The sequence below is a fragment of the Equus caballus genome, chromosome 1 (assembly GCF_041296265.1).
Source record: "Equus caballus isolate H_3958 breed thoroughbred chromosome 1, TB-T2T, whole genome shotgun sequence".
NCBI classification, from domain to species: domain Eukaryota; kingdom Metazoa; phylum Chordata; class Mammalia; order Perissodactyla; family Equidae; genus Equus; species Equus caballus.
In genome coordinates, this window is record NC_091684.1 from 1,157,605 (window position 1) to 1,184,651 (window position 27,047).

The 27,047-nt window shown below is 55.3% G+C and overlaps 2 protein-coding genes and 1 long non-coding RNA gene across 8 annotated transcripts; 1 reads left to right on the forward strand and 2 right to left on the reverse strand.

Moving 5' to 3' along the window:
* Nucleotides 1-107: 107 nt before the first annotated feature.
* MTG1 (mitochondrial ribosome associated GTPase 1) lies at nucleotides 108-14,424 on the reverse strand. 6 transcript variants are annotated; one of them, XM_023636335.2, is made up of 11 exons: nucleotides 14,147-14,424; nucleotides 13,458-13,522; nucleotides 10,686-10,790; nucleotides 8,538-8,618; nucleotides 7,998-8,054; nucleotides 7,547-7,637; nucleotides 5,915-5,976; nucleotides 5,249-5,345; nucleotides 4,767-4,848; nucleotides 885-997; nucleotides 108-653 (listed from the first exon to the last, which is right to left on the reverse strand). In XM_023636335.2, the coding sequence occupies exons 1-11, from the start codon at nucleotides 14,256-14,258 to the stop codon at nucleotides 490-492; spliced, it is 1,029 nt and encodes a 342-aa protein (XP_023492103.1). In that variant the 5' UTR covers nucleotides 14,259-14,424; the 3' UTR covers nucleotides 108-489. The 6 variants fall into 6 exon arrangements, with proteins under 6 accessions (XP_023492103.1, XP_070131348.1, XP_070131339.1 ...); XM_070275247.1 differs by having other exon boundaries at nucleotides 5,915-5,994; nucleotides 10,686-10,788; nucleotides 13,456-13,522; nucleotides 14,147-14,398; XM_070275238.1 differs by lacking the exon at nucleotides 14,147-14,424 and adding an exon at nucleotides 13,637-14,136.
* A 2,058-nt stretch (nucleotides 14,425-16,482) lies between these two features.
* On the reverse strand, nucleotides 16,483-26,264 carry PAOX (polyamine oxidase). The gene is made up of 7 exons (XM_014733411.3): nucleotides 26,038-26,264; nucleotides 25,024-25,510; nucleotides 23,806-24,005; nucleotides 22,416-22,668; nucleotides 20,008-20,120; nucleotides 19,322-19,479; nucleotides 16,483-16,886 (listed from the first exon to the last, which is right to left on the reverse strand). The coding sequence occupies exons 1-7, from the start codon at nucleotides 26,219-26,221 to the stop codon at nucleotides 16,743-16,745; spliced, it is 1,539 nt and encodes a 512-aa protein (XP_014588897.2). The 5' UTR covers nucleotides 26,222-26,264; the 3' UTR covers nucleotides 16,483-16,742.
* LOC138925343 (uncharacterized) lies at nucleotides 24,355-26,997 on the forward strand. The gene is made up of 3 exons (XR_011441365.1): nucleotides 24,355-24,469; nucleotides 25,938-26,264; nucleotides 26,649-26,997. It is a non-coding gene; the product is annotated as an uncharacterized lncRNA (long non-coding RNA).
* The last annotated feature ends 50 nt before the right edge of the window (nucleotides 26,998-27,047 follow it).

A 27,047-nucleotide genomic window follows, 5' to 3' on the forward strand; every position in this document is an offset into this window, starting at 1 on the left:
GGAACTGGACACGAGCCCTACTTACTAACCAGTCCACACCCTGTTCTCCCTTGGGAAGGGGCCTTAAGACAGTCCCAGGTGCTCCTGGTGCAATGAATGGGCCAACAGCACAGACAGGTCTTTTAATTTAAATTTTAAAAATTACAGATTATAGCTTCAACTCTTTCTGAGACGACATCAGTTCTCCTTAAGGGACACTGAGCATGAGACAGCCTCCCTGCCAGGCCAGGCTGTGGGACCACTCAGGGACGTCAGCCACCCTGACGTCCACACCCAGGCACAGTCCCCCGTACCCAGGAGCTAGCCCAGCCATGGCGCAACAGGAGAGCTGGCTCCTTCCTGGAGCGGAGACCTGGGTGTACAGTGACCAGCGCGGAGCTTCTGGAAAGGGAGTCCTGAGTTCAGACCTCTGGCCACGAAGGTCTGGACACCACACATCTCTGGTGCCGAGGACTGGGCAGGAGTGAGGCCCTCGCTGGCTGGGCCAGTTCAGGGGTCCGTCTCAGCAGGGCGGTGGCCCTGGGCCCCTGCCGAGGGGTGGCTCTGCAGAGTGTCCCGGTCCAGCATCACCGGGCCAAGCAGCCCACTGCGGAAGGTGCGGAGGAAGTCACGGGCTGCCGCGGGGTAGTTTGGCTGGATGACATTCACGTCACCTGGTGAGGGGAGGATCTGGTGAGGGAGGGGCCTCCACACAGGGCAGGCCCAGGGTTTGCACACACCCCTCCCCCCCCCCCCAAGGACCCTTGGGCAGGTGTCTGTGGAGCTCGGGCACTGGAGCGGCACCTGCAGCTGCACACAGAGCCCCTTCCTCTCCAGGACCTTTGCTCCCAGGGCTGCCGCATGTCCCCACGGTGTCCTAACCCGCCAGCCGGCCCGCGTCTCACCTGTGCCTGTCAGCACCTTCACCTTCTGCGTCTTCCCCAGCTTCACGGCCACGCGCTTCAGCACACTCACGATGTCATCACAGGCCTCGCCCAGGCCGTAGTGCTGCACGTACCTGCACACAGACCGCCGGTCAGCCAGCGTGGGCCAGGGCCAGGCCCCTGCGAGGTCAGGCCCGGCTCCACAAATGACCCCTCTGCATGTGGGTGTGAGTGACCACAGCGTGGGCGTGGGGCAGGGGGCCCCACTGCAGAGTTGCTGACGTCTGTCCTGCGTGGCCATGGCCAGCTGCCCTGAGGGCAGCGCCCCACCAGAGCCCTTGGCTGTCCACAAGCATCATCCACCCGTCCCTGAGCAGCAGCGGGGCCCACAGTCAGCACAGCAGACACGCTCAGTTTGCTGCTGAGGACGCAGGTCAGGACAGCCAGGATCACCGCACTCTGTCCAGCTGGCTGGAGAACGGGCAGTTCTGTCGGACTAGCATTTTCTGTAGCCCGTGGCGGCAGGGTTTAACTCCACCCCCACCGCTGCTGAGAACTGCCCAGCGACTCTCAGGGACCCCGGCCTCACAGGATGCAGGTCTGGGCCTGATGGGAAAGGCCAGCACCGGCACAGGCACGTCTGAGGCCGAGTGGCTGAAGAAGACAAACGTCATCTACAGACAAGCCCCTCCCTGAACCTCGGGAGCCGGGGACACCTGGACCAACGCGCCTGCCAGGGGACACAGCAAGTCGCTTACATCTCCACTTGGAGCCTCCTGACCGGTAGACAGAGTGGCAGGGTCTGCTCATGGCCCCACACGGAGGCCAGGGGCTCGGACTGGCCTCACGCTACACACCCCTCAGACACAGGCCCAGGCCCCGCGTGAGCGTCAAGCCCCCTCTCAGGGGACATCTGAATCCTGAGGAATGCAGGTCCTAAATCAGACTTCCCAGAACAGCAGCCCCACAGGTCCCTGTGTCCTGGCAATCGCGAGAAGCTGTCCCAGGAGGCGACAGGCCTGAGGAGGACTTGCTAGCACATGCCCCAAGAGCTGTACCTGCCAGCTCGTGGCCACTGCACCCTGCAGAAACACTGCGGAACCGTGGAGATCCAAACTGACCCCCACGAAAATGAAGCCAAAAAGCGACCTTTGAAATTCCACTTCCATGCAAAACAGATAACAGGGACTGGATTTAACCCCATCTGAAACAACCAAAAATACACAAAACAAACGTTTTCAAGGCATCATCCATCAGGCACGAAGAACATGAACAAGGGACCTAGGAGTGGCCCACTCGGTACCCTGAGAGCTTCAGGCCACGAGGCCAGGAGGGAGCCTGCCGAGCCGGATGACTGTGGCTGGAGAAGTGGCTCTGGGAGACCAAGGCGGCTACAGGTCATGTGGGAGAACCAGAGGGGACAGGCTGTCCAAAAAGAGAATTCTGGAAATCTGCAGTGAGCCGCCCTCAGATATTCAGCAGAGGAGGGATAATGACAGAGGAAACTCCCCAAGGACAGAACCAAAAGAACCCCCCAGGAGGACAGGGGGGAGTGGCAAGCACTGCTCAGAGCCGGGAACAGATGGAACCTCATGACCCACAGGGCACTGGGGACGGGATGGGGGCCTCCGTGGGAACTGCTCCAGACCCACAGGCCTGAAAGGGCCAATCCGTTTCCAAAAAGCTGTCCCAGAACATCACTCAGGGATTTTTACAGGAATATAAAATTACCCATTACCAAAAAAGGCAAAATTCCAAATGCCTAGCATCCAAGCAAAAATTATCAGGCCTGCACAGTAGGAAAACAGACTTGTCATGAGGGAAAATCAATCAATGGAAACTGCCCCAGATGTTAGATCACAAGACAAAGACATTAAATATTCCATGTGGTTACAAAGTTAAGTAGAGATACAGAAGATATAAAAAAAATGACCCAAACAGAACCTCCAAAGGGGACACCATGAAACACACTCTGGAAGGGTGAACAGTAGACGAGACACTGCAGAAGAGGATGATCCAGCGCTGACCAAGACTGCCAGTCCAGGAGCACACACACACGGCAGGTATCTTCCAAGAACGAAGGCGAGATCAAGACATCTCCAGACACGCAAATCCCAGACTTCGTCACCAGCATGACAACGAATGTTAAAGCAAGTACTCAGACAAAGGAAGACATCATCAGATGCAAACTGGGATCTACACAAAGAAAACAGGAAGAGCGTATCTGGGGTTTATAAACTACATAAAAGTAAGACAGGACAACAGCCCAAGGGTCAGGATGAGAAAAATGGAAATATACTACTGTAAGCAGCTTACGCTACACGCAATGTGTTATAATATCCTGGAAAGAGCTCTATAAACCCTAGGGCAACCTCCTCCCAAAGTCAGAGATGACAAGCTAACAAAGGGGAGAAAGTGGAATCATAAAAAGTATCCAACTAATCTAAAAAAGGCCAAAGAGAGAGAGACAGCCAGAGAGACAGAGAGAGACAGAGAGGGAGGAAAAACAACATAGACAGGACAAACAGCAGGGTGACGAATGTAAAGCTAACATCAATAATCACACTAAATGTAAATGATCTAAATACCTAAAATGAAAGACAGAAACTGTCAGATTAGATAAGAAATAAGACCCAACTATATGCAGCCTATGAGAAGCACATTTTAAATATACCCACACAAACAAAGTAGAAGGATAGAAATAAAAAGTAAAGTAAAAGAATAAAAGACAATATGCCATATTAACACCAAGCAGCAGGAGGCTGGCTATACAAATACCACACAAGGTGTACATCCAAGCAGAGTGTTCTAAGGATGAAGGTCACTGCATACGACAAAGGCACCAGATCATCAAGAGGACACAATCTCCCCAATGTTCTACACCCAACAAAGCTTCAAAATACATGAAGCAAAAACTGACAGAACTGCAAGGAAGAATAGACAAATCCACAGTTAGAGTTGGAGATTTCAATACCTTTCTCTCAATAAATGATAGTAAAAACAGAGAGAAAGTGAGCAAAGTAGAAACAGGGAAATAATAAAGACTGAACAGTAAACAGTGAAATAAGAAACAGGAAGATGATAAAGTCAATGAAAAGCCATGATGAAGTGACCGAAAGCTGGTTCTTAGGGGAAAATCAATAAAACTGATAAACTTCTAGCCAGACTGATGTCCTCAAAGTGACAAAGGACATCGATGCAACACCCCCAGCCCACATCACACTCAGTGGTGAGAACAAACAAACCACATGTATCTGTATGCAAAATACTGCTTGCCAGTGACAGGAATGACAAGGTGACACACCTTACAACTCAGAAGAGTCTGAAGACAATCAAGCAGAGGGAACAAAGCCAAATGATGGAGCACACACTGCACGACTCCAGCACAGAAGCTGCAAAGAACAACAGAGCAGGTGGCTACGGGGTGCAGGGCAGGGGCAGGAAGGGTACAAAGAGGGGTTACAAAGCAGCACCAGGAATGTAGGGGTTTTCTTGACTGCCTAACAGTGTCACAGATGTATCCATGTGTTGAAATGTTTCTGACTGTACACTGTAAAGAAGGTACAGAGCTAGCCCTGATGGCCTGGTGGTTAAAGTTCTGGGCTTTCACTGCTTCAGCAGCCCGGGTTCATTTCCCGGTCACAGAACCACATCACCCGTCTGTTAGTTGACTAGAAGGACTTACAACTAGGATATACAACCATGCACTGGGGCTTTGGGGAGGAAAAAAAAGGAAGAGGAAGATTGGCAACAGATGTTAGCTCAGGGTGAATCCTTCCCTGTGTAAAGGAGCCAGGAGGTGCAGACTGTTGTTGGTCTCAATACCAACGATGCCGCTTTCTCTTAACGACATCAGGCTGGACGAGAGAGAGGAAGGGCCACCCGCCCCACATCCTCACTCACCCAAAGAGCTCATGCCGGTTGAGGGTGTAGAGGAGGTAGTCAGCCAGGGTCTCCTCCCCGACCAGGTGGTCCAACACAGTTCCTGCAGACAGACAGGCAGGGTGAGCACCCCCAGACAGCCCGCATGTGCCCTCAAGCGTGCCCCTCCTGGTCTTAGCCAGAGGTGCTGCTAAGGGACAGCCATGCCATGGCTGTCTGACCTGACCTCTCTGCCCTCTCTGCAAACTGGGAGAAGAGAGGCACTCTCTCCAAGAACACCTGTGAGGGTTGGGGGGGTCAGAGCACGCCTGGCACATGTCAGCCGTCAGACAGGACTGTACGACGCTGCTTGAGACAGCCTCTCCCAACAGCCATGGGAGTGTCTGCAGCAGCCAGGCAAAGGCAGGCACAGCCCACCCAGTGCAGCCTGCTCACCACACAGGGCCAGCTCTAGGCCTGTCTCCACCTGCCCGGTGTAGGCCCTAAGGGTGCAGCCCGCTCACCACACAGGGCCAGCTTTAGGCCTGTCTCCACGCTTTCGATCCGGGGCGCCAGCACCCCAGGGGTGTCCAGCAGGAACATCAGCGGCCGCTCACACACCTGTGGACACAGAGGGTGTCGGGCTGGGCTCCCAGGAAGCCAAAAGCAGCCCCTCCCACTGCGCCTTCTGCTGGGTAGCCCCTCAAGCCTCATATTGGGTTCCTGGGGCTCCAAGGAGGCCCCAGGAACCTGCCTCAAGGGGTGTCACTGTTTTTACCAAGCTCTTAGCTTCCCATAGCATTTGATCCCCATTTAATTGGGAGAATAAATAAAAGCAACAGGCGCCCACAGCCCCCATCTTCTCCCAGGGAGAAAAGGGAATGTGTGCAGACGCTGGACTGTGGCTGAGAGAACAGGCTCAGCTCGGCTCTGCCCTGACCACTGTGCAACTTCAGGTGAGTGATGTAACTCCTCTGTGCCTCAGTTTCCTCATCTGTTAAAGAGGCATAAGTGTGCCCTCCCATAGGTTTGGTGTCAGAGCTGGTGCAGTGCCTGGCCTGTGGTGAGCGCTCAGTGAGAACGCAGAGCAAGGGAAGGGACAGCACGGACAGAGGCGGGCACCTCACGAGCCATCAGGAAGTGCAGTGTCCGTGAGTGCAGCTCTGGGCCCAGGAGCTGAGGACTCCTACCTGAATTCTGGACATCACAGCCCTGGTGATCCCAGGCTCGCCGCCCACCCTGGTAGCTTTTCCTGCAGGACAGAAGGGGGCTGTCGGATGTGCATTAAACACACAAGGCCGGCACACAAGCCACAGAATTAGCAATGAAACACAGGGAAACCCGCGAAGGCCCCAGTGAGCCTGCATTCAGTGTTCAGCCCCAAACCAGCTCACGGCAGGGACTCTCCACGCCAGGCACCAGAACGTACCTCCTAGTGTGTGGAAAGGGGCCCAAGACCTGCTGGGGGCCGTGAAGGCCAGACCAGAGTTGCTCCTTCCAGCATAGTCGCCTTCCTCCCTCCCAGACGTGACCCTGCGCCCCGAGGCCCAGCCCACACCCTGCGAATCTGCCCCCCAGCACTGCCGGTGACAGGCCCGTCTGTGGGCTGACCTCCCCACGGAGCTGCTGGCCTGTGCTCTAACACTGGCTGCTCTGGGACCCTGCTCAGGGTGCGTCCCAAGCAGATTCTCCCCCCTGCAGAATCAGCTCGAGGAAAGGGGCGCATGTGTCCACTGGCAGAAGAACAGACAAGAAATGTGGTCGATCCATACAATGGAATGTCACTCAGCCTTAAAAAGGAAGGGTATTCTGACACAGGCTACGACACGGCTGAACCTGGAGAACACGATGCTCAGGGGAATAAGCCTACACACAAGGACAAACGCTGTGACTCCACTCTCATGAAGCACTACATCGTGACAGACCCAGACACAGAAGGCAGATTGGAGGCTCGCAGGGGCAGGGGGAGTCGGCAGTTACGTTTACAGAGTTTCAGTTTGAGATGATGGAAAAGTCTGGAAATAGATGCATGATGGTTGCACATCACTGAATGTACTTAACATCAGTGATTCTCTTTAAAGCCACAATTAAAGAAAAATAAACTTAAAAAATAGATGACTGTAACAACTCTCCAACGAGCACCAGAAACACCGCCTGCAACGTGCTGGTTCCACGTGGTTCACAGCCCGCAGCCTGCGCCCTGGAAATGGGTTTGTTACTAGAGACTCATGCTGACGTGGAGAATGAAGCCGACAGCCTTGGTGTTAAATGTTCAAACACTGAAGAGGAGAGAGTGGATGCACAGTGAGCAAGTGGCGTGGGTGCCTGAGACTCCAAGTCGGAGAACAGCATGAACCAAGGAGGCAGGTGGTGGGGCTCCCAGCGCGACCCCACGCGGGCGTGGAAAGCCTTTCGGTGCCCCCGCTTGCCAAGACAAGCACGCCCTCTCCTGAGTCACGACGGCCTCCTGCCTGACCCATCAGACCCCATCCACTGCCCAAAGCTTGGGCACAATGACAAAAGGGGCTTAAGCAAACGCAAAGACGACATCACCAAAGTTTAGTAAAGCCGCCCACGTATTAAATATCTTAACCTTTCAATATTTTAAGAGAGAGAACAAACGAAGCATAAAATGTCTAACAGGATGACTGTGTCTTGCCATTCAACTCAGCGTCAGGCCATTAATTGGGTCCTTCTGGTGGAAAGAGGCACCCCAAGGAGCTGTGGGGCTGTGGGCTGTGAAGTTCCGTCTCAGAACGACACTAAGAGGGGCTGCTGGCCAGGGAAGACGAAGCGTCCGCCTCTGCACGTGCCCGCAGTACCTTTCCTGAGGTGCTGTCTCCGCAGGGAGTTGATGAGTGAGGACTTGCCCACGTTGGGGACCCCGATGACCATGATGCAGTACTCCAGGCTCTGCAGAGGCGGGAGAGCAGGGAGTCAGGAGACCCCCGAGACCCCCACCGGGCCCACACAACGGACCCACAAGCCCAGGCCAGCTTAGGGGAAGGAAGTGAGTCAGGGCTCACTGCAGAGGCCATGCCCACCTCGCCAGGGCTGCCGGCCCTTTCTACTGGGGTAATGGGAGGACAAGGTGGCTCCTCAGGCTAGGCAGCATCCCCTCCTCCGTGCCTGCAACGGTGCGCAGAGGTGAGAGGCCCCTGTTTGTGCTGAGGCCCCAGTAGTCCTGGGGCTCAGTTGCTGCTTGGCGGGTGAGCCTCGGGCTCCTCAGGAGGAGGGACTGTCCCTCGGCCAGCACTGGGCCCACCAACCAACCTCTCCTCGGTGATAGCGGTAGCTGCTCCCAATCAATTCCGTGACCATAGGGACGATCTGCAACAAACGAGCCACACAGGCACTTTCACAGGGGAGCCTGGCTGCTTCCCCAGTTTCTGGAGATGGCACGTGCCAGTCTCCAGCACCGGGATTCTGTCCACATCACGGATTGACACTGCCCTATGGTGGGGTTCATCTGCGCCCCATCTCGACCCTCTAACACAAATGAGGGCGACAGCCGTGACAGCAAACACCTTCCAACAAAGATGCACGTCAGCCAGTGAAATTCCCCCACACGACTGGGAAAAATAAGACACCAGACTCTCCCAAGTCTCTTCCTGCTCCTAAGCCCAGAATGTTTTACAGCCTGACCCCGTGCCCACTGTGCTCTCGGCACCAGGAAACGAGTATCCCCAGAAACCCCCTAAAATCCGTGGGTCGTCTCCAAAACTCTGCTCCTTGTGAAAGCACGGAGTAAGTTATAGTACCCCTTGAACATACTGAAACAGAAGCATCATAGTACAAAATAGAGAGGCCCACCTGCTTGACATTCTCATCCTTCACACAGTTGGTAAAAATAACATTTTTCAGGCCTTCTCCTTCTAAGTGTCGTATAATTTTCTGAAAGAGATATTTTCATTTTAAATACTAAATGAAAACATGTGTGTTGTGATTTGCAAAAATCCAAAGATCTGAGGCTGAAGGCTCCGCTCTGCCAGGCGTGCTCGTGGCTCAGAGCCACTCGTCCGGGGACCAGGAAGAGCCAGGCAGCAGGAGGGGCAGATGCAGGCACAGGCCACAGAGCACTGAGCACAGGCACACGAGAGGATAGCTGGCTCTTGCACGAGGACAGGAGGCAAGGGCCCTGGGGCAGGGGTGGTCAAGCTGGTCCTTAGGCCTCGTGCGGCGCCACCAGGGGCGAGGGCTCAGCAGAGACACAGCATGCCCTCTCAGGATGCCAGGACTGTCATGAAAAATGAGGCTGAACTAGGCTATTCTGAAGCCACTTCCAGCACAGAAATTACACGGATTTGGTCTTCATTTAGTAATCTCATCACTCCTGTGTATCCTGACTAGTTCTCACAAAATCAACTCCACTTTAAACTAAGGTTGAACCCAATCCAATTACAAAGTAATTGTAATAATTTAAAAGCCCAAAAGTAAACTAAGGTTAATATGAATTTAGTGGTCTTCACATTAAGTGAAAGCATGTGAATCACACTTTTCAAAACCAGTATTGTATTATTCGATCAGCTAAATATGATCGATGCTTCAACAAACAGAACAGTCATGCATCGATTCAGTTGTTTCAGTTACCTATTCTGGTTATTTTCTTTGATGATGCAGATTAGGATACAGACCACAACAAAGGCATGTTTGAAGCCACACTTTGAAATGTGCAAACTCACACAGGATGGGTCCCCACTGTGCAGACGCAGACGCGGGGGGACCATCACGAGGGCCTCCCATCTCCTCCAGTCTTGAAAACCTGGGCCGCAGCAGCACCTCAGAGAAGCTCTGACTGCCTCCCAACCAGGGGACACCACTGAGTCCCTGTGTCAGGCCACTTCGATGTGCCCACCATGCCACAAAAATCTGCATTGAAGGGCAGAGCAGCTGCTGATAACTCAAGTCTCAACTAATAAAATCAATTGAAAGTTTGTGATAATAAATACTATGACTGTGAATGCAGTGAAAACCAGGAACATCTTGTTCTCCGAGGACAGAACTGCCTCATTCCCACAGCAGGAGGGACTCAAATGAGGCGGCGCGGGTGGCGGGGGAGGGGCGTTCTGCTGGGATCCCAGTGAACAAAGTCTCCCAGCCTTAGTGCCTGCTGTTCCCTAGAACCTGTGGCGGAGGCTTGTGGTTGGGGTTTAAGTAACTCAGACATACCACAGTTGAGTGGGAAACCTGAAATGCACCCTCACTGGGGCAACACAAGGAAAAGCCCTCAGCACTGACAACCTGAGCAAAACTGGCGGCAGCACAAGACTCTGACGCCCTCTCTGCGAGGGTGTGACAGCAGAACAAGCAGAGCAGAGAGAAACACTTCCAGGATCCTCATGTCCTTTCACCTCCAGGCACGAGGGGACAGCCTGTACTTGGTCACTTGTGTCCCCAATCCTGCCTGGCTTTGGAGAACCTCGTTAGCTCCTCTGGGCCTCCCCCGGTCTTCCAGCTTCCAGATCACACTTTGTGTGCAGAGGGCAGCCCGCAGGACAGGCAGGGGTCTGGGAGGCTGTGGATCTGGTCAGCAGGGACAGCTGGGGACAAATGAGGCCATCACAGGAGACCTCAAGGCCAGCGCTGTCTAGGTGTGTAGCCAGCAGCCTCATGCGGCCACTGAAGATTAAACTAATGAAAGCAAAAGGCAGTTTTGCAGCAGCAGTAGCCACATTTCAAGTGCTGGCAGCCACATGGGGCCAGAGGCTACCACATGGGGCCCTTGGCTCTGGCGGCACATCCCAGCCATCTTCCCTTGGGAGTATGCATATGGATCATTTGGGTCACACGTTCAAGGTTAGAGGGAAGCGCCAGTGTGAGAAGCCATGCTGCAGCCCTCTGCAAACACAATGTGGTCTGCTAGGCAAGCCTGCCTGGGCGTGCTGACACCATGTGTTTGCACCAGTGAGGCTCTAGACACCAGCGACCCTGGTGCTGAAGGCGTCTGCAGAGGGGCCTCACCTGCCGTTCTTTCAGATCTGCCAAGTCCATTTTGTTGAGGACAAGCAAGTGAGGCTTAAGCCCGAGGGTTTCCTGAAACAGAGGGTTGCGGCCTGAAAGTGGGATGTGGTGGAATTAAGGGAAAAATTCCTTCAGAGCTTTCCCAGCAGGTAATTTAGTTTGCCTTTCTCCTCATGCAGAGCAGCTCCTCAGCCAGAAGGTCTAGAAGGAACTGACGCACAGAGGAAGAAGCCAGTCTCAAAGCAAGTGTCCGCTGCCAGCTCCGCCTCAATGCTGTGAAACCGCCCCCCAGTGCTGCCCTCCCTCGGGGGAAGGCCTGCGCCTCTCCCCACTGCCTCAGTGCCCCTGCAGGCCACGCGCTGCTTCCTGTGGACAAGAGGTGGACAGGCAGGGCTGCGGCTCTCACACGGCTTCTCAAACAGGAACGGTGGTGGCAAAAAAAAAACACAAAGCTCAGAAGGTTTTATAACTAAATCCTTGTTTAGCTGCCAAGGTACCAGAGTTCAAAATGAATGACCTGATCCCTCAAGAAGTCCTAACCAACATATCTCAAACCACCACTGCCACCACTGGAGACCACAGAGGCGACGAGGGCTCCGCACGGAGACCGTCATGGGGGTTCAGCCTCCTGACTCCCATGTCAGGCCCTTCTTCCCTCCGCCAGGAAGCCCCGGGGCTCAATGTAGGGTCCCACCTCCTGTGGCACTAGCACAGGCAGGAGTGGAGGCCTTTATCTTTATCCTCTGAGCACTCAGCCTTCCTGGTGCTTCGTCTCCTGTCCCACCCCAGCTGTGAAATTCCCGAGGCCTCCAGCGTGCCCTGTGTCCAGGCACACAACAAAGGCACTGTCCATAAATCAGACCCTTCCCTCGGAGGTTAACGGATCCTGTGCTGATTCAGAACACAAAAGCCCCCAGACTCCCTCACAGGCCGCTGTCCTGCCACGTCCTAGATAAGAAGTCTAGAGACCAAGAGAAGAGAGGTCTTCTCATCACATACACTGAATAATAACTACAGGTTTTATTACTCTTGAATAATCAGACGTGTGATTGCCAGTAAACTTTCAACCAGCATGAGATGTTGTGTGAATTGATATATTCAGCCTACAGTAAAGAAACTTGAGGAGCCAGCCCAATGGCTTCGTGGTTAAGTGTGTGTGCTCCGCTTTGGCAGCCCAGATTCATGAGTTCAGATCCCAGGCACAGACCTATACCACTCTTAAGCCATGCTGTGGCGGCAATCCACATATAAAGTAGAGGAAGATGGGCACAGATGTTAGCTCAGGGCTAATCTACCTCAGCAAAAAAAAAAAAGAAGAAAAAAAGAAACAATACTTTATTGCAGAAGTTCCAACAAGCTTTTGAAATCATGAAAATGGCTTTTCATTCTCCATCCTAGAAATGATAACAACTTTCAAACCAACACCTTCATCATATACGGAGAATCTAAACGTAGCTCAATACAACACAAACAGGGTCTGAAAAGCACACTTGCTAACGAGCGCGGTCATCGCATCATACTTCCAGCACGGGAGGAAAGCCCAGTGGGCAGGAACACTTAAATCAAGGTTTCCTATCCCACCTACAAAATCCTACTGCTGGACTGGGTTTGAAGGCTTGGGCATGCCAGGCAGATGAACGAGGCTACCTACATATCAATGCAGAGCTTCAAAACACACCAGGCCTGGACCCCATACAGAAATTTCAATTAACTGGTCCGGAAAGGCGCCCAGGCACCAGCATTTTTAAAAGCCTCCCGAGGGAATTCTAACGTGTAATGAGGGTTGAGAACCACTGCTTTAAATGCCAACGACGACAGGTGAGGCTGCTGGCCACTGTGGAGGCTGACTGGAACAGAGCTGGGACCAGATGGAGGAGGTGGATGGAAACAAGGTGACAAGCCAGGAATGATTCCTGCTCCTTGAGCTCTGCCTGATTCAGAAAGAAAGGCTTCCCCTGCACCACTACAACTCTGCACCTAATCCCAGTAGGCTGGGCGACCTATAATTCAACTCAATTCTGACACTATCAACCTGGAGATGGAGCTGAATCCCACAGGTGAAGGGCTCAGTCCCCCAAGACTACCTCCCATCCCACTTCAGACACCAATCCCAGGTCCAGGTGATCACCTGTGCGTTCAGACCAACTAGCTATAAATTGGGGGTCCCCATGACCCTCTCCTCAAATTCAATTAATTTGCTAGAGCAGCACACAAAACTCAGAGAAACATTTTACTTACTAGACTACCAGTTTATTATAAAAGGATATAACTCAGAAATAGCCAAATGGAAGAGCATATAGGGCAAGGCATGTGGGAAAGGGCTCCAAGCCTCCATGCCCTCTCCAGGTGCAGCCCAATCTCCATGTGCAGAATCTCCACCTGTTCACCCCTTTGGAAGCTCTTCGAACCCCATCCTTTTGGGTTTTAACGGAGGCTTCATTACACAGGTATGATTGATTAAATCATGGCCACTGGCTATCAATTCAGACTCCAGCCCCATCCCCTCCCAGAGGTCAGGGGGTAAAACTGAAAGTTCCAACCCTCGGACATCAGGGTCCGGATATCAGGGTCTGTTCCTGTGGCAAGCAGCCCCTACCCTTACTGACCTGGGGCCTTTCCAAAAAGTCATCTCATTAACATAACAAAAGACACCTTTTTCACTCCCATCTCGAGAAATTCCAAGGGTTCCAGGAGCTCTGTGGCAGGAACAGGGGCAAAACCCAAGTACATATTTCTTACAATAAATCCCATACCACAACCACCAAAGGATATCCGGGCATCATGGACCTCGATGATACAGTCGACCAGCTTTAGGCTGCTCTGCATCTTCTTCAGCCCTGGAAAACAGAAGACGGACAACTAAGGGACGGGGTCGATGACCTTAGAGAAGTAAAGGATTTAGGTTGAACCGTCAAAAATGACACAGCACCACGCACAACCTGAAAAAGCACCTAAGCGAGGGGCTCTGAGCCACGAGAGCTGGTACCCCCCGGCGGGTCAGTGCAGAGACGCGGGAGGCCCACCCGAGGCGGCACAGGCCACGGGGACAGCCAGCTCCCGTCTCCACCGCCGGACGCCTGCGCGGGAGTCTGTAACACCCGCTTGGATCGCGGTCTCGGCTACAAGGGAGGGAACGCGACGGACGACCCACTGGGCTCCCAGCGGTGTGGCGGCGACGCTGCAGCCAAGAGCGCAGAGCGGCCCTTCCCGCGGCGACCCCGCCCCGGCCCGTCGTCCCCGCGCCCTCCCGGGCCCGCGCGGGCGAGCGAGCAGGAAGGGCCCCAAGGCTGGCGCGGGGGACACCGCGCGGATGAGGGGGTGACAGCAGCTGCGCCCTCGGCCGAGGCTGAAGCCCCGCAGGAACAGTCAGGGACGGGCGGCTTCTGGAAGGGGCGGCGGTGGGCGGCCCGGACGGGACCGGCCCCAGACCGAGACCAGCGGCCCGCGCCCCGCGGACTCACCCTTGGCCATGTGACCGGGGAACCAGCGCGCCACGGCGTGGCCGCCCAGGGGGAAGCTCTCCCGCCAGGCGGCCCGGGCGGCGCCGCACAGCGCGCGCGGGATCAGCCTCATGGCGCGGCTTCCCGAGCGCAGCGCAGCGCGGGGGAACGCTCCCGTGACGGACCTCTCCGCCCAGCCCGCGACCCGGCCCAGCCGTTCCGGCTCTCGGGCGTTCCAGGTCGCGGCCTGCGCGTGAGCACGACGCTGCCTGGGGCGGTGGGCGGAGCCTAGGGGGCGGTGCCCCGGGTTGGGGGCGGAGCCTGGCGCCGTGGGGGGTGGGGCTGGGAGCCTAGTGGGCGGGGGCACAACTCGGAGGCGGGGCTACGAGCCGACCAGGGACCTGCGCAGTCCAGGGAGTTCTCAGGGGCCCGGAGTTCACCGGGATTTTTTAAGGAATTCAGATACATTAACATTCATTAGATTAAAAAAACCTACTTCTTCCTTAAGCATATCCTAAGTATAACAAAACTTAGCAGCCCCCCGTCACTGTTTGGTCACTTTTTACAGACCTGGTTAAAATTTTCAAATATTTTAAATTTATCTTATAAACATGACATCCTCTTCTTTTTTCAAGTTCTCCAGGTTTCAATGTAACAAACAAACCCTTTCCAAATACCCTGCAGTTCCAAATACCCTGCAGTTCTGCTAAATTAAACCTACTGTTACAATGAGTCTGAAATTCTCACTGCCCCCATTCTCTGGATAGACGTCCAATTTTAACTTTAAACAGGCGTTTAAGCAGCTACGCCACTGCACATCAGGTTATGAGAGTGCTACTCTAATGGAATTCTTGAAACAAGCTCCTAGAATTCAAGCATGTTTGGATTCTTAGCACAAAACTATCATTACTGTGGTCTCACTGGTCTTGGACGTCCTGATCCTCAGCGCTCAACGTTCCTGGGGATGAGGGACAAGTCCCTCCGACATGAGACCAGCAAGACCAGCTGAGTGACGCCACCTGAGCCTTCTGACCAGTCAAACACGAGTGAGGCCCCAGCCCCTGCCGGCAGAGCCACCCTCCCACCCAGAGGGCAGCCTGGGTCCCAAGTGCCTTTGTCTCTGGATACAGAGATGTCACCTTGGATGTCAACAATACAGCCCTTTGCACCTGATGAAGCTGCACTCTCGTAGCCCTAGGACCATAAACTAAAATAAAACCGTGCTGAATTCTGAATTTCTCTCACAGCCGTCTGACCAGCAGGTGCCCCAAGCAGAACCACTCCAGGGACACAAAGCAGTGGACACACCTTAAGAACTCTGGGGCAGGGACAGGGAAGCCCCCTTGGAGGGGTGATTTGAAAGGAGCTGGGAAGGATGAGAAGCTGCTGGGCTGGAGTGCTGGGGCGGAGCGAGTGTCGGCACCATGGGCGACAGCCTGCCATGTGGGGCAGGAGAGGAGCCCAGACCACCTGGCCAGAGGCCCTTCCTCCAAGCATGCACACAGTCACCCTGGAGCCAGGGTCCCCCACCTGGAACAGGATGCAGACTGCAGCCTGAGATACCAGGAGGGACAGGAGCCACTGACCTCAAGGTGGCACCAGGCCAGCAGCCCCACTGCCTGCAGCGTGGAGCTCCGGCCTCTGCGGCTCCTGCGCCTTTCTCCGGAGCACTGCCCCGCAGTGGCACCAGCCTCCCCGGGGCCCGTTCTGGAAAGACGCCCCAGCCCTGCGCCGTCAGCCGTGAGACTGGGCCATCACTAACCTGACCTCTGGACATTCTGTCCTCTCCTGAGCCGGGAAACGGGGCCAGTGCAACTCTTTCTCTGGGACACTGAGGATGCACTGAGGTAAGATGGGGGCAGCTGAGCATAGCACCCAGGGCACCCTGACACGCTCACCCCAAAACCATCCGGCGTGCCCCAACAAGCTCACCCCAACACCACTGCCCAGCACGCCCTGATACGCTCACCCCACCACACCCAGCCACCAGCTCCTCTGCACTCAAGGCCTCACTGTTCACTTCCCCCAGAAAGCCCTGGCCCCCAGGTCAGGACAGTTGCTGCTCTGCATACACGTGTCCCCACCCACTGGCCCTCGCCCATCCCACCACACAGCAGGTGCTGACGAAGCTTCTGTCAATGACAACGGGAGGTCTGTCAGCTACGCTGCAGTCCAGGCATCAGCAATGAGAACTCGGGGACACTGGAAGATGCCCGGGGCGCAGGGCAGCCACAGCACCCAGGGGAGGTGGGCCACACACATGGAGACATAGGGCCCTGTGATGACTTGGGCAAAGACGAAGACAGAAGGGACAGGTGCTGTAGCGCTGAGGCATAAGCATGACTCTGGACACAGGAGGATTTAAAATACTTTATGTGCACGCTGCCAGCGTCAGTGTCCCAGGTCTCCCTTCTCCAGGAAGACTGTGCGCCCAGCTCCAGCTCGGCCCTAGCCGGACTCCAGTGACAGACGTGAGACAGGAGAGAGCTGATCCCTGCTTACGTGAACATCCCCACATCTCAAGCCAGGCTGAACACTGTCTGTCAGGAAAAGGGTGGTGCGGCCTCCCCCTGGCACAGGAGGAGCAGAGTTGGGCTCAGAGCTCGAGGGAGAGGGCTCAGAGCTTGGTCCCAGGTGGTTGCACCTGTGGGTCCCACAGAGCGATGAGCCGGTCAGCCTCCCTCCAGCCAGACAGCAGAGCGCCGTGCGTGGTGGAGTAAAACGTCCGATGTGTGGCTTCTCCTGCAAACAGGATCTGGAGCTGCAAAGACGGGCAGGGTTAGAACGGGCGCCAAGGGTCGAGTGCAAGGCATACACCTGTCCCTTGTGGCTACAGAGCTGATGGTGGGTGTGGCTTTGTTCTTCCCTTAATCCCACAGCCTGATGTGGTCAGGAAACAAGAGCAGGCCTGGCTGCAGGCACCACAGAAAGCAGCATGACAGCGAGGATGCGGCAGACAGCAGCACCCCTGGATTAAACACGACCGAAAGTGGAAGACTCTGCAGACGGTTTGGGAGACAATGTGGAGAACATCACCCAAAATGCAGAGCGAAAATCAAGAGATGGAAATTGGGAGGGAAAAGATAAGAACACTTGAGGACCAATCCAGCAGTCCAACATCCAAACAACAGAAATCCCAGAAAAAGAGAAAAGAAAAAAAAGACAACAGAAGATAACATAATCCAAGAGAATTTCCCGCCGACCAAGTGCTTGGCTCCCAGGGAAGCCATGGCCCAGGGGAGATGTGAGAAGAGGGACCGTGTGCTGGAGCGTGAGGCACACAGTGAGAGCGGACCCAGGGAGCAACAGCTAGCCTGGGGCCTGATGCTCTCCCGAGCTTCCAAGGGATATGAACATTGATGACACAAGGAGGAAAGGGACCTGAATGGCTGTGCACTTCCCCACCACAACCCTGAAGAACGTCTTCACCGGAGGGACGGGACTCAAACCAGGATCTTAGACGCAATGTGGGGCTTTCACGTGGCACTCATTCTTGGACACTGCTCCCACAGAAAGGTGGGGTCTGCGTCCCCCTTGCGTCTGGCAGGCTTGTGACGGCTTCGGCCAGTGGAGTGTGGCAGAAGTGGCACTTGCTGAGTCTCTAGCTCAGAGATAGGCGGCAGTGTGGCTTCTCACCCCACTGGGACGTCCGCGCCGAAGCCCCAGGCGGCAACGAGCAGCGCAACCGCACTGAGGCCACTATGGTCTGAGGAAGCTAGCCACACAGAGAAGCCAAGGCAGGTGCTCCAGTCAACTTCCCAGCCAAGCGCAGCCCTTGAGGCACCCAGCCCAGGGCCAGCCACGTGAGAGAAGCCACCTCAGGTGACCCGGCCCCAGCCCCGAGTCACTGCCAGTGGTCAAGTCTTCCCCGCTGAGACCCCAGGTGTCACGGGGCAGAAACAAGCCATCCCACTGTGCCCACCTACAGAATCTGTCAGCATAACAAAGGAGTTGTTTCCACCACTGGGTTTTGGGGTGGTTAGTTACATAGCAATCAGGATTGGAACACCTGAAGTTGCACTTTGGGTAGAAAAAAGGCCATTTTCACACATGCAAACTTTCTCTAAGAATTTATCTCCCATGCACCCCTTTCTAAGGAAGCTTTTGGAATAAACGCTCTCACAAAGCAAGGCAGCAAACCAAGAGATGACATCAAACAGAGAGCAGGGTCCAGAGCAGGAGCAAGGCACAGGGAGTGCCAGGACAGTGGTGGCGGAAGAAGGTCCTGGTTGAGGGCCTGGCAGGCGTGAAAGGTGCAGGGCAAGCTCCAGCTGCACCCCCAGAAGCTGAAGCTCAGACACCTGTGCACAGGAAGGGGCAGGAGAGATGACAGAGACAACCAGTGGAGCCCAGACAGAGAAGCACACAGAACACTGAGCCCCGCACACACCCACACAGACACACTGGTTCACACTCACAGACACACCCACACTCACATCTACAAACAGGCAGAAAAAACCCTGGCCGCTGGCAGCTCCGGTGTGGATGGCCCTGGAGCAAAGACTTTGTGCACACTGCCCACCGGCCTCCCCAAAGTCATCCCCTCCCACCCAGGGAGGACGAGAGATGGGCAAGCTGGTGGGCAGAGGCGGGAGAACGTTCAAACCTCAGCTGCCACGGTGAGGAGTTGATCGGTGACGCCTCACCTGAAAGCCCAGGGAGGGATGTCATCGAACAAGCCAACCAAAAGAGCCCCTGGAGACTGAGCGCCACGGGTTGGGAATATGTTCCTCTTTAGCCAAGTTGTGAATTTTAAGCGTGATGACAGGACTCTAGTTACACATCTTAAGAGGGTGTCCTTTATCTTTCAGAGACGTTCACTGACCCATGTGCAGATAAAGCGCAGTCCCCTGTGGACGTGCTCATAACCACAGGTGCGGGAGAGACGTGGGGAGGCAGCCATGAAGCTGGACCTCAGCCAGAGGCTCCGCCCACTTCTCTGTACATCTGAGTTTTCCAAAAGTAGCTGTTTGTAAAAAGTGGCAGCACAGCAGTGTCCTTCAGAGTCATGGTCAGTGCAGAGACCAGACCCAGCTGAAGAGCAGGCAGCAGGCGCTGGGGGTGCCCTCCAGCAGCCACTGTGACTCGTTTTATTTTCTTAGCCAGCACTGTAGAAAGCTCTGACGCTTTAAGCTATGTGTATGTATAATTCTGAAAAGAATAATATTTTACAATTATTCTCAAGAATCACCATACCTGGGCCTCCTTGCCGTCCATAGGGAGGGGCTGAGCCAGCAGGTCAATGTCGTCCCCGGTACTGCCCACGGCCACATAGCTGTAGGAGCCCCTGGTGTATGGGGCACTGTGCCAGCATGACCTCAGCACGCTCCTGGGTGCCGGGAGCTGCGGGTTTCCTGAACCACAGAGAGGCCACATGTTAACCCAGTCCTCCTGTCCATGTCTGCAGCTGGTCTTTCATCATAAAGTCTGAGCAGTTTAAAATGAAAAGAGCTACCGGGAAGAAAACCAAGCCATGGAGGGTATGAATAAGAGGCTCTCATCCCCTCCACTCGACTGGGAACACCCTGAGAGGCAGCCTCCCCAACAGGGAGCACCACCTGGGGGCTGAGTGCTGAGTGACCACGCATGACCCAGGGTGCCACTGTGCTCTCCTGAGCAGAAGTTGCTTCATCTGTGAAGCTCTCAGAAAAGCCACATCTATTTTGGTGGCAGAGTTTAGAAAAGAGAATTTGAAAGTGTTAGCAAAGCCATTTCAGTTCCCCAAAGACAAGAACTCTCAGCGACCCCCAATATAAGGAAGGAAAGTCCCTGGAGGTTCAGAGCCAAACTCAGCTCTTCTCTGCTAGGAAAGGTTGGGTTCCTGTTTCGAGATTGGCCAGCAAGGAGCACGAGGTGGTGCCGTGGCCACACGTGCTCAGTACCTGTCACCCTGCGAAGCACTTGGGTCAGAGACCGAAGCAGCTCCTCATCCGACAGAGTCTCCATGAACTCGGACTCGAGCCCAGCGATGAACCCGCAGAGGACGTGGGAAGACCTGCGTGGAGAGAACACCACTGCGACGGCCACGTTCCCGCCCAGCTCTCCCCCGGTCACCCGGGTCTCTGGGTAAAGACCCAGTGACATGCAGGGAGCTCCCAACACCACCCAGGTCAGCAGTTCTGCAAGTGTGGGCCCCGAGACCCAGGGGATCTGTGAGGACAGAACCCTCTTCCTAACACCAAGAGGATATTTGCCGTGTCCACTTGTCAGCATTTGTACTGACGGGTGAGCTGCTGTCCGTCAGCAGAATCGAGGCCACGACACAAACCATACAGCAAACACAGTGTTCTTCCCGCCACAGACAAGCAGTAAAGATGCCAGCATCGGTTGAGAAGGTCCCTGAGGGAGCATTAGGTTGTTAACCGACATTCCATGTGATGGGATAAGAAGGGGCAGGAAGCTCCTCTGCGAATGGCCGCTCAGACACCATCTCCCTGGAAAGACAACGGCCGGCCGGGCTGCGGGGTTCCGGCTCCGGGTCTAGCAGACACTGTCTCAAAAATGAGCAAAGTGTGTCCATCGTATGGAAAACTACCACGAGGACTCATTGCTCGTGACACAATTTAAGCTCTCCAGCAAAAGTGAGAATTTCAGAAAACCTGTTATCAGCCACCAGCAGCTCGACGAGGTCCCAATACTGAGAGACTTTTCCGAGATCAGTGGTGGTATTATTAATGTAATTTTTTGATATTGTACAATGAACTGTATCAACATTTGGAAGACTGCATGAACCATTATTTTCCAAGTGACCAAAACACGGATGGGCAAGAGATCTACTCAAAGTGCGAGATGGACAGAGGGATCTGCGTGTAACCACGTTCCGACACGCACTGATGTGGCTCAGACTCCACATTCCACCTTTAAGAAACTACTACTTCTTGAGTTTTGGTGAAATATCAAACAATACCCACAATTATCTGAAAACTACAGTATTTAAATACTACTCCTTTTCCCAACTACACATACACTTCATGTACTTCAACCAGAATGCAGGAGCAGCCGTGAGAATGCAGCCGTCTTCCCCAAAGCCAGACGTCACAGAGCTCTGCAGAAAGTCATGACACTGCCACTCTCCTCAGTGTATTTTGTTTTAGAAACATAGTTATTTTTCACTACAAATGTTATTTATGCCAACACAGAATAGGTTTACTATCATTTTAAAGAATAAATGTCTTTAAATTTCTCAGTTTTAATTTCTAACGTGGTGAATGTACAGATACAATGCACATAAACAAAAGCTTTGTGGGATCCTCAATAATTTTTAAGACTATAAAAGGGGGTCCTGAGACCAAAAAGTGTGAGAGCCACTGCCCCGGGCCACAGTGTCCCACAAGGGTGCCCAGTGTTCCCGGGACCGTCGTCCCCACCAACATCCTGTGCACAGAGCACAGCTTGCAGAGCTGGGCCTGGAGCAGGTGGCCGAGCACACCCAGTCACCACTCCACTGCCCACCCGAGACCCTAGGCATGTCTCCGAACCCCTGGATGCCAGCTCTACCTTCAGTGCAAAGGAGACACATGGGGCCCCATCCACGGGCTGGAGGAGCAGGCGAGACAGCCCCAGCCATCCTGCTCTCGCGGTGCTGGGGACGAGCGCTCTGGCAAGCCCCTCGCACCTCCCTTCTCATCCTGAGTCCTCCAGGCAGCCAACATGGTCCCAATCCTGCCACATCTCTGCACAGAAACCTGGAGTCACATCTGTCAACTGACCACAACACGCTGTGTCTAACTCTTGCTGGGAAGATCAGTCCCTCCCTCCCTAAGGTGCACGTGGTCTTGCTGTCTGAGTCAGCACCAAGCCCACACGCCACTTTATTCATGCTAAATAGCTGGGCCATATAATTAGCCTTCCATTTATGGGTCTGTGAGTCCACGACTTATAAGGATGTTCTGTCCAATGATTGCATTGGGTTCAAGTATTGTCTCCCGGTTATAGACACATCCCTGTTTCCAATTTCTTCTGCAACCTACCAGCCCAGCTTCGTGAGAATTTCAGTGAATACCTCCTCACAACTGAACACACCTTCTGGTCCACCGCACATTCTTGGCCCCACAGATGCCAACAGGTTGCACACAGGAAGCTTCTGTCTGTCCTTACAGGGGTCAGGCCCAAGGTGTCTGTCACCAGTACTGTGGGTGCCCTTGGGGTCCCCACCCATGAAACCCTCCAGAAACACCTCGCGGTAAACTGACACACTGCTGGGTCCTCAACCAAACCAAGGCCCACGAACCAGCCCCCACTCAGAGCTCACACCTGAGGCTTCCTCAGAGAAACCTGAGGGCATACATACCCAAAGGAAGGCAGGACAAAAAACCCAATAAGCTTCTTGAACCAGGTGGCCGGCAGCTCAGGGGCAGTGTCCTCCAGGGGCGATGTGTCCTCCCACACCACCTGGATGTGCTGGCAGTCCGGCTCCCAGAAGGGCTCCTCAAACTCCAAGAAGATTTTATTGCTGGTCCCAAAGCCGATTTTCCTGATTGCTTCTGCCTTCTCAGCAGGCAGTGGAGGCTCAAAGAAGGTGTCCAGGTGCTCTTTAAGGAAACCTGGAATTCATGAATGGATCAACTGACACCACATAAATTTCTTAAACTGGAATCGACAGCAACAGGGACCCGCCCAGACCCCTGTTAGAGGAGTCAGAGACAGATGCCTCTAAACACACGCTGTCCAGTAGGGACCCACTGTCGGAACTCAGCCTCAGGTGACCAGCACCACTGTAAAGGGACATGAAAGCCACGGGGCCACATGGTCAGTCAAGGACAATGCGAACACCCCACGCAAACTGCTCTGTAGAGACCGTTTCTGGCTCCAGAGTCCTCCGCCTCCACCCTCCGCAGGCCACACTGCTCAGGACAGTTTGGGGTAGCACTGAAATATACAGACTTTATCTAGAAGCTACGTAAACATTAATCTGTACGGAAAAAAGATAAACCTAGTCCAAAGTCAAACATGGGATGAAATCTGCACAGCTCATGCCAATCTCCTTGCGACACAGATATCTCGAGTATCAGGCAGAAAAGGATGAACAGCCCAACAGGAAATGAGGCTCCATGGCATGAGGCATGGGGTCCATGGAGGGCTCACCATGCCCTCCACAGCAGTCCCTGTCTGTCCAGCTTTGTGAACTTGAGCCATTAAGCGACTTATCGCTATTCTCATTTGTCAGGCGGGGGATGTGGACAGATGCATTCCCAGGCTGCCTGAGGGGCAATAAGGTAACACAGGCATAACATGGCTTTCAACCTTCCCCGTCTTTCATCAAAGTGCCATCCCCTACTCAAAGACCTCTGTCTAAAGTCTCAGATCTAGAGTTAAATAGGCTTGTACACATGACTCCTTCCTCGATTTCCGCCAGGACCTAACCTTGAGACTGGGCTCTCGCCCTCTCCCGCCTCCAAGAAAGCACAGTTTGGAGACCCTCCAGAGGCAGCCCCACCTTTCCATAAATTACCTCCAAAGGAGCAGGACACTGACCTAGGTTTTCTCTTAGTGTGAAACTTAATTCCAAAGCACGCAACTGCCACAAAACACAACAAAACGATGTGCTCCCAGACTTAGAGGAGAATGTAAGCTTAGTGGCCAAGCAACGCCCCAGAACCAACTGAGGGAGAAGGAAGCCAGATGCCAGGGGCCCTTGGAATGAGGACTGGAGGAAAACCTGACACGAAAGATAGACTTGCCTAAGGGCACGGTGACCAGGACGTGATGCGCTGGGAAGCGGGCTCCGTCCTCGCACTCCACCAACACTGGAAACGTCTCCCCGGGGGACGCGGCTTCCTGGAAGGACCCACTCCAGTGAATAGTCTTCACGGGCTTGTTAAAAACCATCGTGTCCCTGGGTAGGGAGGCCATTATGTGGTTTGTGAGTCCTTGGTAGCCCCTGGGAGAGACAAAGTTGTTGGCACTGTTCAGAGAACAAGACACTGAAATAGGCCCTCTGGCTGTGCTCAGCCGCAGGAGGCGCGCTGGGAAGGAGGGCAAGAAGGGAGTGGGCTCCCCCTGTGGCTTCCGGAGTCGACCACGGGAATTTGAACACCTGCCTCCTGCCTCCAGGGCTAACAGGAGGATTAAAAGAGCTAATGGACCGAAGCTCCCAAGGTGATCAGGGCCCCCTCCTCACCGCCCGGCACTCCAGTTCCGAGCGCTTCCTGAGTCACAAGTGCCCGCCCCTGTGCAGGAGCCTGGAGTGACCACACCAGGGGGACACCCGGTAGAGCCCATTAGACAGTGCCAGTGAGGGGACAGCTGCCAGCCACAGGAGAGAGCCTGCCTTCCCATATCTGAGGTTGACATGCTTAGCACATAAGAGGCCTCGGAACCAAGAGAGGAAGAAAGCATTATGAGGTGCATTCCCTTCTTTTAATCACTTTTTCTTGAAAATAATTCTTTTCTTTTTCTAAAATTAGCCAAACTAGAGAAACAACCAACCAATCTCTCTAAAACAGGGAAGACAAAAGGCCCTGAGTCCCTCCCACCTCTCCCCTGCCTCCCAAAGCTTGACCTGAGATCAATGGACCTCCGGGGTGCATGGAGGGGGCCTGGGATGCATGGAGAGGGTCTGAGGTGCATGGCGGGGCCTGGATGCGTAGAGGGAGGTCGGAGTGCATGGAAGGGGGTCAGGGTGCATGGAGGGAGGTCGGGGTGCATGGTGAGAGGTTGGGGTACCTGGAGGGGGCCTGGGGTGCATGGAGGGGGGTCAGGGTACATGGAGGGAGGTCGGGGTGCATGGAGGGTGGTCAGTGTGCATGGAGAGGACCTGGGTGCATGGAGGAGGCCTGTGAGCATGTAGGGGGCCTGCGGTGGATGGGGGCGTCTGGGGCACACGGAGGGTCCCCCTGTGTGCAGGGAAGGACTCCGTGCACACGGTGGGCTGACTGGGTGCAGCATCACACACATACCCAGGAAAGGTGCAGTCTAGCCCGGGCAGCACAGTGTACTCTCCGAAGGGCGCAAGGGCCACCAGGTCCATGCTGTGGGTCCCGCTCACACAGCATTCCACATTGAAGAAGCTGTTCAGCACAGCCAGCTTGAGCTTCTTGGTCTCCTCATCCTCTGCCCAGCGGGCCATGTGCCGGCTGACCTCCTGCTTGAGGTACTCCCCGACACTGGGGACTGGAGTCTCGGCTGCATGCAGGAACTCCCGGGCCCGGTCTATGAGGCCATGGAACAGAGTGGCCAACTCCACCACCAGCTCAAGGCTCACAGTTCTCCCAGAGCTGGCAAAGGACACAGAGGGCAGGCCCACGTGACCCCCGGTCTCCACCAGCTGGTTTTCCTCGGACAGCTCCTTCTCCCCCAGTAGCCCGTACTTGGCAGCCAGCTGGAAGACAGGGTTGCCCTGGGAGGGCCCATGGATCCAGTGGGCGCCCACCTCCACCACGCCACCTGGGAGGGGACAGGAAATGCCACCTTGAGATTCTCTCCCCACAAATGGCAGCCCTGAGCCTTCTGGACCACACTCAGCCCTGCCCTTCCCAAACACGCTCTGAAAACCCGCGCCAGGGCCACCTGGTCCCTGAGGGCCACAGTCCCTCAGGCAGGGGGGCCTGGTAAGATCCAGGCTAAGGGAACACCTGAGCAGGAGTAGGGGCCTGCGCCTGCCTTAGGAGGACACGTGGGGAGACGGCCCGGGAGACCTGAATGGAGAGCTACCTGCAGGGGTGGACCAGGGGCAACTGTGTACAGCCACAGCTCCCCTTCCCCGGAGGGGCGGGCCCTGCTAACTGCGGGCAGCTGAGCTTCGGGGACCAGTGAACTTCTGCTGGTTAAGAGCGGTGGGGCAGAGACTGACTCAGGGTTAACCCGGGCGCAGGCCGGGCCAGGAGACGGCAGAGCTCGGGCAGCACCGGTTGGGCTCCGGGAAGTAGTGCCAGGAAGGGGTTCCGCGAAGGAGTTCCGGGAGAGGCCGTTACCGAAGCTGCGCTCGGAGCGGATGCGGCCGCCGGCGCGGGCCGTGGCCTCCAGGACCCGAAGGTGCGGGGAGGCCGGGTGGCGGCAAAGTCTCTGCACCGCGCCCAGCCCCGCGATGCCGCCGCCCACCACCAGCACCCGCAGGCCGCGGCCCGGGGCCTCCACGCTGCCGCCGCTTGGCTCCATCGCGCCGGCCGGGACGGTCGCCGCGCGTCCCCGCAGCTAGGAGGTGAGGAGCGCACCGAGGAGGCGGGAGGCGGGAGGCGGGCCGGGCGCGGGGCGGGGGCGCGGGAGGCGGAGCGAGAGGCTCGGGGAGGAGGCGCGGGGAGAAGGACGAGAGGTGGAGCGAGGGATGCGGGGCGGAGCCGGCCTCCGCGTCAGCCCCTCCCGGCTCCGCGCGCCCCTCTGGGTCCGGCTTGGGGCTTCCCCTGGAGGCGCAGCCCAGGGCCCAGGATGGTGGCGGAGTTCTGCGGGCTCAGCGGACGCCCCCGGGAGGGCGAGGGCAAGCGGGGAGGGGTCGGTGTGTGTACCCCTCTGCCAGGCGGTGTGGGCAAGTGTCCCGACGGAGGGAGAATCGGCAGGCCGGCCAGGCGTGTCGTTTTTACTTCCAAAGGCGGCGTGGGGACGGCGACCAGAAAGCGGAGGAGGCGCCTCCCTCCTGCCTCGGATAAGCGGGCAAGCGCCTTCACCTTGGGACCCCATGGAGCCCATGGATGGAAGTCCGAGGAGCGGTCTGGTGGTTGCTGTGGTGTCGGGGTGGGACGGGGGAGAGCTTAAGATGTCCAAAGTGGCTGTGTGAGGCAGCCTCCAGGGGATGACAGTGTGCTCCGTAGTGTGTATACTTGTGTATGTGGGGGTATGTATGTGTGTATGTGTAGTCACATGTCTACATAACCAAAGGACGTGATACACACGAGGTACTTGTCAACCTTCAAAATAAAACAGCCAGTTATTTTACCAGCAAAACGAGTTTATTTGCTAGTAACTGAAGAATTGCAATTCGGGATGCACG